Source organism: Lepeophtheirus salmonis, chromosome 8 (assembly GCF_016086655.4).
Source record: "Lepeophtheirus salmonis chromosome 8, UVic_Lsal_1.4, whole genome shotgun sequence".
NCBI lineage: Eukaryota > Metazoa > Arthropoda > Copepoda > Siphonostomatoida > Caligidae > Lepeophtheirus > Lepeophtheirus salmonis.
The window spans coordinates 20,434,418-20,451,352 of NC_052138.2; the positions used below are offsets into that span (position 1 = coordinate 20,434,418).

At 32.0% G+C, this 16,935-nt stretch overlaps 1 protein-coding gene across 2 annotated transcripts; it reads left to right on the top strand.

Moving 5' to 3' along the window:
* The first annotated feature begins 3,662 nt into the window (after window positions 1-3,662).
* Window positions 3,663-7,999, top strand: Acadvl (Acyl-CoA dehydrogenase very long chain). Of its 2 annotated transcripts, none has more exons than XM_040717321.2 (8): window positions 3,663-3,940; window positions 4,006-4,383; window positions 5,760-6,191; window positions 6,247-6,639; window positions 6,708-6,906; window positions 6,965-7,201; window positions 7,275-7,423; window positions 7,480-7,999. In XM_040717321.2, the coding sequence occupies exons 2-8, from the start codon at window positions 4,054-4,056 to the stop codon at window positions 7,630-7,632; spliced, it is 1,893 nt and encodes a 630-aa protein (XP_040573255.1). In that variant the 5' UTR covers window positions 3,663-3,940; window positions 4,006-4,053; the 3' UTR covers window positions 7,633-7,999. The 2 variants fall into 2 exon arrangements, with proteins under 2 accessions (XP_040573255.1, XP_040573256.1); XM_040717322.2 differs by having other exon boundaries at window positions 3,668-3,940; window positions 4,003-4,383.
* Window positions 8,000-16,935: the final 8,936 nt, after the last annotated feature.

Genomic DNA, 16,935 nt, shown 5'->3' on the forward strand with positions numbered 1-16,935 from the left:
CAAATAGCTCTGATAGGAAGACATCTAGATCTTGAATCAAGACGACACATGCGTCAGCAATGGCAGTAAACACGGATGTCACAACTTGAACACAATAGAGTAAGGAGCTTACTAAAGTGTCTCCAATATAATAATTGAAGGCTATGAGAGAAGTGAAGGTCGAATACACATAATTATTGATTCCATATAGAAAATTCTCCATTATGACATCCTCACGGGAGTCTTTTGTAAGTTCCTGGACTCCTTGTGGTACTGGCTCAACTCTCTCTGAGACTCTTCTTTTCTCTTTACGCTTCTTTTATTTCCCTTCACATTCAACTAGCTCTGACAGCTATTATTATTATTATTATAATGACAGAGAACACTGATGATATCGATGTACGATGAATACGCGTCTTTGTACCCTATATATTTTACGTATACCTATAGTTTGTGTAGACTATAGTTGTACTGATATACTATCCACACAAATGAAATGGGCAATGACGCACGTATAAGGAATGACGCGAAGTGAAAAGGGAGATTTAAGTTTCCTACAATAAAGGAACAGAGGGTTGTTTAATGAACCTTTCCAGATGTTGAAGAAACCCTTAAAATTTTGGCTAAATAAGGTATAAAATATGTAGAAACTATCGTTGAATATGTATTTGAAGCAAGATGAATACAAGTTCTATGAAACGTAAAACTCTTAACTCAAACCATTCATAGAAAACAAAGGGTAAAAAGTAATCATTGTAGGAAACATAAAAACTTTTTAAATAAATTATGTAACAACATTATGTAATGATATATGCTTAAAAAATTAGGATGCAAAAATAGCATTTCTTGAAGATATTTTTGGCTAATTTTGGCAAAAGTGCAATATAATTTTCTTATATTAATAAAGTAAATGTTCTTTAACACAACATATATTACCCATTTCAAAAAATAATTAATTTTTGAAATAGAAAGTGTGGAAACATTAATATGCAAATATGTCACTATGTGTGTGTACTGTGTATACTACTCGAGTCATGGTGTTTTGTCCAGTCGGTTGTAAATAGTCAATGTTGTTACATATTTATTATTAGAAAATATATCTTAATCATTATTAGTAGCCAAACCTATTCTTTCCTCCGACACACAGAATGTGTATCTATTACATATTTTTAATATAACACATATATAATGCAGAATATACACTTTAACACTGAATATAAAATGGAACTTACTCACAATTAATTCAATCTTTTGTAAAAAAAATTGCCGTTGAAGAAATACTTTTCCTCTTCTTATGTGCAAGAACTTGACTATTAAAACTGCTCGAGAAACAAATTTTTAGTTAAGGTAAAGTTCGGTGCCCAAGGTAGTTTTAAATCCAGTGCGGCCGCGTTGCTAAGTATCAAGGACTCATTCAATACGCTTCGGCCAACAGGTTGTGCAAATAAAAACTACTAGGCCTCTTTCATGTGCATCAATGAACCCTTTTTAACATCTCAAAATACAGGTAGGCTCACGGGTAGTATAGGTGAATTAAGCAGGTTCAATTCTTCCACCTCCGCTTCTCTGAGCATCAAGGATCCCCTTGTAATATCCGTGGGCCGGGGTGTATTATAGGCTATTAAAAGGGATGTTTCATGCTCAGAGAAGCCTCAGCGGTAGAATTTGACCTACCTAGCGACTTAGGAGTTCCCTTGCACAACCAGTGAGCCGGGGTATGTTATGAGATATTAAATTGAGTCTTTCAAGGCATGTTTCTTCGTCATTCAATAGTTTTATTGTCCAAATATAATATAAATGCAACGAAGTTGTACACGATATTATTGTCTTCCAATGAAAGTACTTACAATCATATTAATTATAAAGATTTTACTTCGCAATAATATTGCTCAAAATAATTTTGTCTCACAATGAGCATGTACATGTTACAACACGATTTTATCATGCAACGATATTATCACAAGGATTTTGTCCGCAACTTTTTTACAACAATAATTTTACAGTGAACCCCAGGAAAGAAGTTCTGAATAAGTGGTTATTAAGTTATTAGTAATAAATAACTTATTATTGTTTGACAAGTATGATATTTTGATAGGAAATTGATTAACTCTCGCTCATTTGCAGAAATTGATATGGATATATATTGAGTATTGACTATTGTTGTGTAATACGTATATTGTATTAATATAATGTTTCACTATAAAAATTGGGCTAAATTAAAAATTTATATAATACATATTATATAAAATTGAAATGATACTTTTGTAATAGTTAAACATTGTATTTAAGGAAATTGTTATTTTTTCAAGTGGATGAGATATAGGTTGTTACAGTTTTAATTTACGGTATTTATCCTATAAATATGAGGTAATTATTTTGCACTCCCGTCAAGTACTAAAAAGAGCGCGTTCCATATAGAGTCTTTTCACGTGACGTCACTATTTTTATGCCATCCATTTTGGGTCCCTAAACAGCCAAGTTTTATAACAATAACTATCATCAATGGAAGGAATATAATATATTTTCTCTAATTATCATACTTTTCTCTCCCTTAATTGATCCCCAAAAAAAAATTGTACAAATCTAGCCATTTTTAGGGATTATGAGTACATATTACTTTGATTCAGTGTTTTTCTTTAATTGGTATCAAGTAGTATTTCATGATGGAGTTTAGTCTTTTTTATTCATAAAGCCATTTGATGGAGTATTATCAAGATTTATTGGAAATTTGTCAATTTTTATGTAGTAAAAGTATCAACTTTGAGCCCCCAAAATAGCGTCTCCATCAATTATGATGTGAGTTAATATGCTCTATTCATTTCAGTATTCTATATTCAATTCATAAGCATAGACGAAACTAAAGGAAGACCAATTAAACTTTTCTCTATATATTTTTGAAGATATTAGAAATCTATTAATTATTCGATTTTATTTCTAATTTATAAAATCTGCACACATAATATGTAGTTACTATTTATAAATGGACTTTGCCTTGAATTTCCTCAAAATCTATAATTTTTATGCCAAAGGTCAATCAGTCATTAATAGTCCACATACTAAAATAAGTTTAAATTAATAAAAAGGTTCCCGTGAACAAACGAAACAATACCTCAGCATTTCCATAATTTAATTATATTTTTATATCATAAAAAAAGTTATTTGATACAGACTTGTATTTATGAAGTGTCTTGTAATCATATGTTTCATAAACACGGGAAGAGTATAATCAGATTTATATTTTAAGGAATGTCCTTAGCCTGACTTTTTATATGACCTTGTAAATACTTTTATTTCACTGTTTTAATATAAAATCTTTCATAATTTATCTATATTCCATTAGTAACATAGTTATAAATTATTATACAAATGAAGTTAGAGAATAACTACAGCAGATAGATGCCATTGTTCTGCGTACATTTTCCATTCAGATGACGCACTACATACTATTTTTCTAATTTTATAACTTATTAACATATATTGTAATGATTATGTAAGAACTTGAGAACCTGTCTTCATACATGACCATAAAAAATGCACACTTCATTTGTTAGAGCACTAAATGCATTCAAATATTTATAAAAACATCCTTTTCTTTAAAAAAACAACGGCCAATAAATAGCGTAAATAGATCATTATAAGGTGTCTTGTCAAAATACAATATGTCAAAATTACATAAGATTTTCAATTCAATCCTTCCTACATGTGTCTAAAACAGCAAGTACATAAGAGGTAGTTGCTCCATCTTTGCTGTTTTTTTAAGTAGCATTTTTGAAGCGTACTTATTTTGTGTGGATTTATTTTAATTTGTAGTATTTATACTTTAGATGGGTTTTGTCTTTTAGAATCAATGCTACATTTTACATAAGGGCTGGATTGTATAAATTATAATTTATACTTTTTCTATGGGATAGTCGTTAGAAGAGGTCGCTTTGCTACACTTTCTACTACATACGAAATAAAAGTGACGTCAACAAAACCTTTCATAATAACACAGATAATTTTTTTTATTGTTCCACAAATTAGTAGAACGTACTTATCTTGCCTGATAAGTTGACATTATCCTTGCTTGTGTTCATGATGATGAATGGTGCACTTATGATTCGTAAAACCACAACCCTCCAGTGCCTAACTCGGGGTCTTTCAGCTAAGGCAGCTCCAGCAGCCAGCGCTGTATCCAAGAAAAAGAAGCCTTCCAAGAAGGTCGTGAACTCAGAGTCTTTTGTTCAGAATGTTTTCCGAGGCATGATTCAACCCACTCAGGTCTTTCCTTATCCGGATGCACTCACTGCTGAGCAAAAGGAAAATTTGGAAATGCTTGTTCCTATTACAGAAAAGTTCGTGACAGAGTCCAATGATCCCCTTCTCAATGATAAGTTGGAAACAGTTCCTGAGAACACTGTTCAGGTATGAGAGGATTCATTTGATGCCTCATGAAGCTTTTTAACTGATTAACAGTTTATTTTCTGTCTAATTATTATTGAGATTCAGATACTTTGAGGGTGCATTTATGTTCTTTGTTGTGTTTAAACATCACATACTTAATAAGATTTGATGTTTAAAGATAGTCTTAGTAATAGTTGCTACTTCATTGTTGTAGCTTTCTCTTATGACTTATTCCATATTTACGTACTAGATCCAATAGTGTCATAGGCCATAGCTCTGAAATTAAATTCCTTTGATAAAACAACTGTTTACGCCACAAATTAATGGAGCGTACTTATTTACATTGTTAATGTTAGCCATTTTGGTGGCCTAAACAACCAAGCTTATTAACAATAAAACTCCTTTTTTCATTAATATTAAAGAAATAAAATGTTGAACTACTGGATATTAAAATGGGACCAACAAATAAAAGGACTTTACCCTTCATGTCATTAAAAAAATTTCCTCTATTGCCTAGTTATATAATATAAAAATGTATTAAAAACATATTATTTAATCGTTATATCGAGGGTTCAGGGCCAAATTGTTGTAACACAAAAATTATAATATTAGTGTTATTGACTACAAGTCTAATACTTCAAAACAGAGAAATTCAGATTCCTGAAATCAATTTCTCAGATTCATTTTATTGTAAAAAACTGGAAAACACTAGTTTTCATAATGAAAGAATGGAGTTTCGAAACTCAATTCAGTAAAATATATATTTGAATTACGACAATTTTGCTCTTATCACACGATATAATCTTATTTCCATGTTGTATATGGAACTTAACGATTACAATGATAGATTAAGATATTTTTCTGTAATTATCCTACTTTTCTTGTCCCTAATCAACCAACATTTTTTGTAAAAACAAATTTACACATTTTAATGAGATTTTCAGTACATCTTACTTTGATTATATTCAAATATCACTGTTTATCTTTGGCATCGAGTAGTATTTAATGTAAGTGTTAAATCTTTAAAAAAAAAGCTATTTGATTAAGTTAGATAAAGATTTATTGGAATTTTTTTTTTTAAATGCTAAAAATATCAACTTTGAGCCCCCAAGATGGCGTCTCCTTCCATTAGGATACAACTTATAACGTCAAGGACAAAGCTTTTTAGTTTCATAGCTCCGTAAGGAAATTCCTTAAATAAAACAAATGTACACTTCAGAATCTATAACTTAACTATGTAGAAAATAGGGTCATTTAATCTATAAGTGCCAAATTGAAAAAAAATGTATTCAGGGATTTATTTTCCCTTGTGATGTACAGAACAGAAATCTTATACATTTACAGTCAAATAGACATATGTAGCTATAATATAATGTTTTAATTTTTGAAATGAATAGGGACTGAGAGAGCTTGGAGCCTTTGGACTACAAGTACCAGAAGATCTTGGTGGTGTGGGCCTCTGTAACACCCAGTATGCTCGCTTGACTGAAATCATTGGTAGTAATGATTTGGGATTGGGTATATTCATTGGTGCTCATCAATCCATTGGTTTCAAGGGGATTTTGTTATGTGGAACACCTGAGCAGAAAGAACAATATCTTCCTTCATTAGCTTCTGGTGAAAATTTTGCTGCCTTTGCTCTTACAGAGCCTAGCAGCGGAAGTGATGCGTCTTCCATCAAAACAAAGGCTGAATTGTCACAGGACGGATCACATTATATCTTGAATGGATCTAAAATTTGGATATCCAATGGTGGAATTGCAAATGTTTTTACCGTTTTTGCGAAAACCCCTGTCACTGACCCTGGCACAGGCGTGGTTACGGACAAGGTATCCTCTGAATATATCAAGTTTGTATCCGAACAACAATTATTTATTATTGTAGATCTCTGCTTTTATCGTTGAACGTAAATTTGGTGGAGTTTCCCATGGTCCTCCTGAGAAGAAGATGGGAATTAAGTGTTCCAATACAGCTGAAGTTTATTTCGAAAACACTCCTATCCCTAAGGAAAATTTATTGGGTGATTTTGGTGAAGGATTCAAGGTTGCTATGCACATTCTCAATAATGGAAGATTCGGAATGGGTGCTGCTCTAACTGGAACAATGCGTAGTGTTATTACAAAGGCTGTAGATTTTGCTTCAAATCGATCACAGTTCGGTGACAAAATCCAGAATTACGGAGCTATTCAAGAGAAAATTGCTCGTATGTCAATGGCGCATTATGCCACAGAATCTATGGCCTACATGGTCTCTGGTGTCATGGACAATGGTGCTCAAGTATGTTCATATTTTATCTGATGTCTCGACCATCTAATTTTATTTATATTATATATTTATCATAAAAGGATTTTCAACTTGAAGCCGCCATTTCCAAGATTTTTGCATCAGAGTCAGCTTGGTTTGTAACGGATGAAGCTATTCAAATTTTGGGTGGTATGGGTTATATGAGAGACAGTGGTCTGGAAAAAGTTATGCGGGATCTAAGAATTTTCAGAATCTTTGAAGGAACGAACGATATCTTGCGCTTGTTTATTGCTCTTACTGGTAGTGTGTTCAAATTGTATATATTTTATGAAAATATTTAAATAATATTTGATACTAGGAATTCAGTATGCGGGTGGTCATTTAAAGGAGTTACAAAAGGCCGTTGCAGCACCTATTTCGAATTTCGGTATCGTCATGGATCAAGTTGCCAAAAGGAGCAAGACTGCTATTGGAATGGGAAGTGGGAACCATCTTGCTGATAATGTTCATCCTAATTTGATTGAATCAGCAGATAAAGTGTGTAAGGCTGTGGATATGTTTGGCCAAAGTATTGAAAAACTCTTGATTAAGCATGGTAAGTGTGTTGGGTTATTCTTTAGTATAGAAAAAGAGGAGATTCATATATTAATACAAATATTTTTCATCAGGCAAAGGAATCATTGGCGAACAAATAGTATTGAACCGACTCGCTGATTCAGCCATTGATATTTATAAAATGACTTGTGTTTTATCACGTTGTACGAAATCATTGAACAGTGGATTATCTTCTGCTGAACACGAAGAGTTATTGGTCAAGGTATGGTTTAAATACATCTAAAAAAAAAAATTATATAACGTATTTTATCCTTTCAGACAATTTGTGACGAATCGTTCTTCAAGATTAAGACACAGCTAGCCTCCATTAATAACACCACAGTACTTAAAAATTTTAAAGACATTCAAGAAATATCTAACAATGTTTGTAAAAACAAGGAACCTGTTCAACCCAATGTCTTAGGTTTTTAATTTATTTGTATCATCTCATTCTACGTCACCTTTATTTATTATTGTTTAATCTTAGAAAGTGAAAGCTAGAACGTATTATTAATTTATTTTACTTTTATTATTTTAAGCATCATGAATTTGAATTTTAGATGCAGTAAAATTAAACATTTTTTTTTTTACAATTCTTAATTGTCCTCCCAAAATTTCAACTTTTTTGTCATTGAAGAAGATTGAATCTTCATACAGACACTGGAGTTACTTTTACTCTGTTAACCAATGCAAAAATTAATTAACTATTATTGATTATTTACAAAAAAATTAAATACGTTTTTTTAAATAAAATGACCACTCTCTTTGAAATAAATACATTTTAGTTGTATTTGCCAAATTAGTCTTATTATTTCTTAATTTCATTTACTATAAGGAGCAAGGCCGGTGTTAGGTTCCAAATTTTCCAACGGATATCCCACTTTTCCCAACTCTCATAATCCGTAGCCGTGAAAAAATAACTTTTTTTTATTATTTTAGATAAGTTTTTTTTATATAATACAAATTGAAAATATAATTTTCTATAAATAAATTTGACAGACACCATTTTATTTTTTCATTCTTCAAAAGTGGGAGTTTTTGTCTCATTGATTATGTTAATTCAATAATAGAATTTTTCATGGATGTTCAATATATTAAGTATGATTTACCACATTATAATGTTCAAATCGCCAGAGTTATATTACTCGTAAATACATAGTATATAAGTAGTAATATTAATAGATCAATATCAACTAATAGCATCAATGAATAATTGATAATTTCATCGATTGATGTTGTAAAGAATTAAAGCATAATAGAACGTAGAAATTGTAACTTGTAAAAACAGTTAATGCTAGTTATATCTCGAACACGACTTATTATATAAAATAAATAATAATATTTTTTAGACTTGACATAATTAAAATGATATTACAAATTACTATTTAAAATTACGGGAATTATAATTTTCACAAAAGTAGGTTTAATATTTTGTTGTTGCTTCAACTAGCGTTAATCAACTTTAACCATAACCACTACTTGACTTCAAAACGCTAATATTTAACTACACAGGCGACGGAATTTATTTGAAATTTGAGCAAAAATTTAAAAGAAATTATAACATAATGATGGGTGTATGAAGGATTTTTTATTTTTTTGGGTGGGGGGTTAGCTTTTTTAACAAAATGTTACTGTTTTTCTTAAAACATCAAATTTGAGATAAAAAACTTTTCTGAAAATTTTTAAAATGATATAAACGAATCACCTTTTTCTTTTATAAAAGACAAAAAAAAAAAAGGATACATTTTTGACAATTATTTAGGGCAAGATAACAAAGTTAGCGGAAATATTTCTATAAACCTGTGGGGAAGACAATTTTTTTAATTACTATTATTATAAAAATTCCTCAAAAGTGGCCTGGGGCAAATGACCCTTCGCTCTTACGGTTCCAGCACCACTGAAAACCATAGACGGAGTTTGCGGGAGGACCAGGGGTGTCAAACCCCTGGTCCTCCACAATTGACGTCGACAAATCTAAGATGATGCTTTACAAAGCTATTAGTCAATTTATTAGAAACGGGGGATTCCTATATTTCTATTGGATTGAGTTGTAAAAAACATCTTTTTGCTAATTATGTTACTCAAGTTGGATCTAAATATTTCAATATATCTAGCAACCATCTCATAAATGAGGCTAATAGTAGCATATACTCGGTTAAAAAAGGTAGAATTCTCATAGTGCAAGCCTCAAAAAAATTACTAAGTAACCTTCTAAATCTTGAATTTTCATTTTGTTTCGTTTAGTAAAGGATTTACTCCAAAAAAAGTTTTTTATTCAGATCTTAAAATAATAATACATTTTCATAATATATTTAAAGATATAAATCAAAGAAAAACAGGATAAAATATAAATAGTTAGCTTTTAATTTTGAACGTATGTATCAATGTCATCAATGAGTATTTTTAAAATAACTAATAATTAAATATAAAACTGTTATGGTAAACATTTACTAATAGTCTTTAATAGTTTAGAGATCCTAAATCTTCATGGGGGTAATATTTCAATATGGGGATAAGCAATTAAGTTTTTTTAGAAGATGATTAAGACTAACTAAGTTTCGGAATTGCAATTATATTAAGGTTGTCCAATATAAGTCTACAAAAGTTAAGAGGTCACTTATAATTTGTTATCATATAATCACTTAGCACTCAACAATTCACAAAATCTATTTATGCAGATAACAGCAAAATATAATATTCATTAAAAGTCTAAGATAGACTTCTACTTTTTTCCAAGGGATTTCTGCCTTATATAAATCAAGGAAACTGAAGGATTCTTAACAATGAAATATTTTTCTCCGAACAAGAGACAAAAAAAGTAAAATTTGGAGGGAACAGGCTTCAAGAGTTTCAACGAAGGAGCTCTGGATGAGAAATGATAATTTTTTGTTCCTCACTCGTTCTCATTCGAGAATTATTTCTTTTTGTAGAACTCTCCAGTTCCAAATAACTATTTATATGTAATATCGAAATAGAATATGCTTTGTACACCAAAATATCAAGGAAAAAAAGAGTTTAGAATCATGTTGCACTTGTTTCCTAATGTCAAAAGAGACTCAGTAAATAAATCAGTCGTGAGATTGAAGTGTCCAGGTTATATAATTATCCATATAGATCGTATATCCCAAAATCCAACATATCAATGGAATTGATATAAATGTGATTGGGATGAGTTATTTATGGATTATATACTGCATCAAGGTCACTGAACGACTCTTATTAATGAAACAGTTTTCTTAGCAGAGTTGACTTTCAATAATTTCAAAGAAGGAGCTGCGGATGTTCCTCACTTAGTTTTTCTGTCCTTTTATGGAGCATCTTGGTTCTTATGTATGTAGAAGTATACGATGATTCTGAAGAAGATCTGAAGGAATTTATGTATTTGGACAATGATTAACGAGATCAGAGACTTAAGCGTGAAAAAAACTTGTACAATCAACGATCCTTCCATTGAAGGAGACGAGATCCACCGAGTGAAGCAATTGTTCACGGGATCTCGCCTTAAGAGTCGAGATCCCTTGAACAGACCATGACATTGAAGAGAGTATCAGAAGGTGTGTTAATTGGATGTTCCTAGTAACGGGAAGGATGGATGGATGCGGATCCATATATCCGATTGCTATGTAGGAGAGATCCATCTAAATGACTATGAATTAAATGTCGTTCCAACTCCTCACTTCTCTCACGTCCCTTCTTCTGCTGACTACTGAGTAATAGAATTCCAAGTCGTACCTACTAGAGTCTATAGGTTTTGTGAGTCAAAAAGAAGTTGTAACTCTTTATATAGACCCAGATTGTATTTCTATTAACCTTGATTTCGTATTTAAATAAAGTTACTTTTATTGTATCACGCAACCTTTCCGCCAAAAAGACCCACAAAAAAGGCCCCGGATCATCTGGTATTTAGCGAGATATGTCACTTATACCAACTGCTTTTTATCTTTTAGGTACTCTCAGACTATCATTAGTTCTATTAATGTCAGGCTTTTAAGCAATCAGGAAAAAAATTGTGATCAAAAATTCACTAATATCACTGGTTTACGTAAATTTTATGTTTCCTCAACGTTGAATTTACGTAAATTAACACAACGTTATATGAACGTAAGTTGTCAAGGAAGTTATAAGCAACGTTAATACAACATTGAATTTACGGTATTTTTCGGTAACGTTATTACTAACATTATATTCACCAATAATTAACATTTAATTTACGTCATGTGTTGGCTGGGTTGAGACTCAGGATAGCGGCGGCGATAAGTTTTAATCCCACTTGTGGACAAGTTGTCGACTTGCGTAATCCGTGGGTTGGGTGTATTATAGGATATCAGAAGGGTTCTTGATACTCAGGATTTTGGTAGCGATAAATTTTGATCCCTCTTGTGGGCAAGTGGTTCACTTGCGTAACCCGAGGGGTAGGATGTATTATAATGTTATGTATTCCCGTCTTTTTATTTACTTTTATATATATGACGTAGAGATTAGTTTATAGCAATAGTTAATTAATATACCTTTTAGCAAGAACAGTAAACTTCTATGTATTGTATGTATATTATTATCAGTCTATGTACATCCTATTAAATAAGTAATCCCTTACAAATATAATTCAGTCTATGATTGTAACCCCAATCCAATTGTTCCTTCATTAGATTTTCCTCCTGTCCGTTACTTCCGTTTTTATGTAGCGTTCATGGAACAATACATATAATATATTAAAAGGGGTCCTTGATAATCAGGATAATGGTGGTGATAGGTTTTGATCCCCCTTAGGGACCAGCTGTCCAACTGCAAAACCTGTTGGGCGATGTATATTTTGCTAAATAGAATTAAGTCTCTCTTGACAATTTCTTATCAAATAATACTTTGATTGAGCTAATACTTACCAATTTCAATGAAAATAAACTATAGTATCAAATTGTTTGCAATGAAAGTATCATAATCAATTCCTGAATGATCAAATTGATTAGCAATGAATTGTTTAATAATCAAATTACCCACAATAATTTAACCTGACAATGTAAATGAAGTTGTAATGACCATTGACCACTCTATTGGAGTATTTTTAGTGTTTCGGGAGGTGATTGCGCGTTGTCCTGATCAGTTTTAAGAAGACCAATAGAGTTTTAAGTCGTTTTTTGAAATCTTATAAGTTGAGCGATATCTTTTGGACCTTCATGTTTGCTGCAGAAACTGTTCCATGACTCTCTGCTATTTTTTAAGTGCTGAATGATAACCATTCTTTGCGATAAGGTATTCATCTCTGTGGCGACTGCAATGACGCTTTTGTTCGAGTTTTCGGAGTTGATACCTTAGGATGGCAAGATGTATGGTCTACCAGGGAATTGATTTTGCTCTGATAGTTTTTCTTTTTGGACATTCAATATTTAAGGCCATGTTGATACCCTTGCTAAGTGATTTAGTGTACTCATCAATAACATTTGTGTTTGAACCTATAACTGGTAATGATGCTGATTCTGTGTGGGATCTGAAGATGTCCCAATTAACTTTTCTAAAATGTCTTGATTACTCCGCAATTAGGATTTATTTGCCGAATCCTAAAACTAAATGTCTATGGTCAGACATTGAAGGTCTAAGATCTACGTGCTACCCTGTTAGCTCGAACTTGTTGAAGGCATGTTGATTAACGATTGTTATGTTGATGGTTGAACTGGATCGTTGGGTGATCAAAATAGGCTCGTTCCCTTCGTTTATAAAAGTCAGATTGTTTTTTCAATGATTTTTTTCCAGAGACTCCCTTCTTGTGTCAGTTTCTCTACTACTCCACAGTTGATTGTGGACATTCGAGTCCATAGCTAAGAGAAGTGGATTTTGCTCTTAACAATACTCCATTGTCAATAGGTAATAATTGGCCATAATAAGCAACAGAGATATACGTTACTAGCCCATCTATTTTCATACATATCATGCAGATATCTCTGTCTGAAAATTATAGAACTGACCATGCTTGCAAATGGATAGTATATCCTATACAAGCTCTTCGATTTGCCCCAGGTGAGTCATAGATTGTAAATCTTCTATGAGCAATACTTTTCGTTGTGCTATTACAAGTCACAAGTTGATTTTGATTTATTATAATCTCCTTGATTTGGTTTTGTGGTGTCCCCCTCTAGTTCTTCTTCCCCTTGTTGGATAAGGCGTGCTTTCCTTGGGTCTTGTAAACGTACCTTTCCTGCACTGAGGTTATTCTGATAGTAAAGTCTATCAATTGCAGGGCTTCAAATGCCAGTGAGTCTACACATATGTAGAGTACCTTACCAAAGTTAGTAATTTCAGATTTTGCAAGTTCTACCTTACCATTAAACTGAAGAGTATTATTGCATGGGTGTGCTATAATGCGAGCAAAAACCTCGTCTCCAATGTTACCAGTCAACCCACAAACAAAACCTTTGAGGTATTTTTTTTTTTTCTGAGTTCCCTCATTCACTCCGCTTCATTTTGGAAAAACAAATAGAAGATTGTTTTTTTTTGAAAATTAGCATATTAGGGGGAGGGAGCTACAGTCACTACAGCCCACCTCCTTCAGACGCCGCTGGTTCATATCTAATCTCAAGAAGAGATGAATACATAATGTCTATCAAAAAAGTTACAGCTGATTGGAAGTATCCTTCAAATATTAAGAAACCTCTGATGCAGAATTCGTTAAAATATAAAGTAGAGGTGGGCAACACTTCTCTGCTGAAGCATAGATACATACACTAGCACGCTCGTTAAATGAAGCTCTAAAGTCTTTGATGCATAAAAAAGTCGGATACTCCAAATGAGATTGCTAAATTAAATTTGAACATGGAATACATTTTCCAACAGATTATACTTCATTCCAATGAACAAATGATTTTGCTTAATCCTTTGGAGGTACCGCAAATTGTACTTAAAGTAGTTAAAATTCACTTCCACATTTATAAAATTAGGAAATTAATAAATTATATTTGCAAGACAATATGGGACCAAATTAAGTCAAGTAGGTAAAACAAAGTTTTTAAAATATAAATAACACTCTTGGTTAATTCAATTTATCCCATAAATTTGAATTCAATGCCTTTCATTGACCTTAATATCTCTTTGAAATATTGCCTGTCATTTTGTAAATATAAATGATTGAACCTTTGTATAAATGATTCTTGTATTTTTTAACTAAACCCCGACATGTAGGGGACTTTGAAAAAAATAAATTGCAGCCCAGATTAATAGAAATACTATTAACCTTGATTGCAACCAATAACGTTAAACATATTATCCAACTGAATTATCCACTCAATTTGAGGTACTTTAAGCCCATTCGAAAAAATTAGAGGCAAGAATAAAAAACAAAAGAGTTTGAGAATGTGTTTCATTGAGTACAAGATAAATAAAATTATAACTACGTAAAAGGGATACAAATAATAGTTATGTACTTTTTAGAGTGATTAATTCACATTTACATGAGTACTAATATCAGAGGCGTCTGCAAGGGTGGAGGCTTTAGGTCTCCCCCAATTTTGAAAAATTGCCTCTGAATTGGCATAGTCGTCTTTCTAGCATACTAATCCCGTGGAAAACTACGCCCCTTCCGAAATTACTATCACTTATTGGAACAAAACGCTAAAATCTCATTTTTAGCGTTCAAAAAAAAAAAATCCGTTGCGTTCATTGAACGCACGTTCCATGGAACACCGTTCAATTTTGCGTTGAGTTTACAGGCCTGCATAGATTTTAATAATAGTAGTTTTATTTGTAAGCAATTTCTGTGAAGACATTTGGAAGAACCATATCCTTCCAAAATAAATGAAAAATTGATGATCAAAGAAAAGTATAAAAATTGAATGGTAAATTGTAGATATTTCATATTGTAAGTAGTGTTGTGTCAGTCTTTATTTAGGATTCCGGTCCCATCCAGTCCAGTCCTATTTTTCGGACCTTACTGAAGTTTAAAATCGATCCCTTGTGATGTCAATGAGGGTGTTTTTCCTTTTTTAATTGTTCCGTTATATAATAGAATCAATTATATCACTAAGTAACAATATAATATGTTCGTATTATAATGAAACATATAATATTTTTTGCAAGATATGTGCAATAATCTTTATAAATATTTAATATATCTTATTTTTCTTAATAAAAACCATCGATATTTTTATGAAAAATTTCAAGGACAGATAGTTAAGGACCGATACAACACTAAGTGTAAGACTATGAAAGACTGGCAAAGTGTTACTCAGCGTTGCTCGAGCCAAGGAGGAAACGGGAAATCACAATGACAATGGTAAATTTTATTTTTCTTATTGTTTAGACCCCTTTGGTCTGGGCGAGAGTTAGGGTATTCTTACAGGCATTATCACATGCCTTGCCCCAGTATGTATATACTCAGAAATGTATTATTATGAATTTTAAAAAAAAAGTGTTATAAAATTCAAATAACACATCGGTCAATAAGTCCCGGGCCTTGATAGGAAAACAACATTTTTTTTTTTGCCAAAATTGCTTTTTATTCATCAATATAATCTCCTTTTAGAACGATACAACCATTCCAACGTTTCTCTAGCTTTTCGATACGGATGGAGAACAATTTATCGAGACCTTCAAAATATGCTTCAGTTTCGACAATCACTTCCTCATATGAGCCAAATCTCTTTCCACGGAGCATCAGTAGTGAAGAGCCAGTAGTCGCTGGGGCCAGATTTGAAGAATACGGTGGGTGCGGTAGCAATTCCAAACACAATTCGACACATTTGGCGGCGGTTTTTATTGACTTGTGACAGAGTGCATTGTTTTGGTGAGAGTGCATCTTTCTTTTCTTCAAATGAGGTCTTTTCTGAGTAATTTCGGCCTTCAAATGATCCGACAAACCAACATAATAGTCGCTATTAATTTTTTTTATGTTCCAATTTGTCAATGAATAAAATTCTATCATAATCTCCAAATACAGAGGCCATAACCTTCCCAGCCGATGTTTGAATCTTTGGACGGCTTTCTCCGTCAGTACACCACTCAGTAGACTGCCGTTTTAATTATGGAGTGAAGTGGTAAATCCATGTTTCATCCATTGTGATGTACCAATGCAAGAACTCCTTCTTATTTCGTGTGAGCATCTCCAAGTAGCTCTTTGAATAATCTGCACGTTGTTGCTTTTGCTTTGGTGTGAGCAAACGCAGCACCCATTTGGAAAACAGCTTTTTCATACCCAAATGTTCGTGTATGATAGTGTAAACACTACATTTGATAACTTCAGAAAGTCAGCTATCTCTTGCTACGAAACCATTTTTTGGGGAAATTGAAAATACTCCAGAATAATTGCAAGGTATATAATTTTATGTCCAAATTTGTAGTTTTTGGGTATTTCTTCTTAAAAAATAAAAATTACCGTTTGATAAAAAAAAGAGAAACTATAATGGAAAAATTATTTTGAAAATAACACATATTTCAGTTAAACCTCAATTTTTATGTGTCAAATTTATGTTCAAACGAATTTCCAGACTAATTTCTACGAATCCAATATTCCATTAGAAATCCATTTTTGTATCTGAAAAAAAACAAAAACGATTTTTTCCGATTTCCTTTTTTGGCCATAACTTTTTAATTTTGAACAAATTTAGAAATTTCTAAAATTCGTATAGTAGTTGTTTTTTGAGACGCTAGTCACTCCTTAAGCTCGAAAAATAATTTTCGTACTTTAGGTATAAAATAAGATCGTCATATATGTATAAAAAAAGGCATTCCCCTCTTATTCTAAGCATTTTCAAA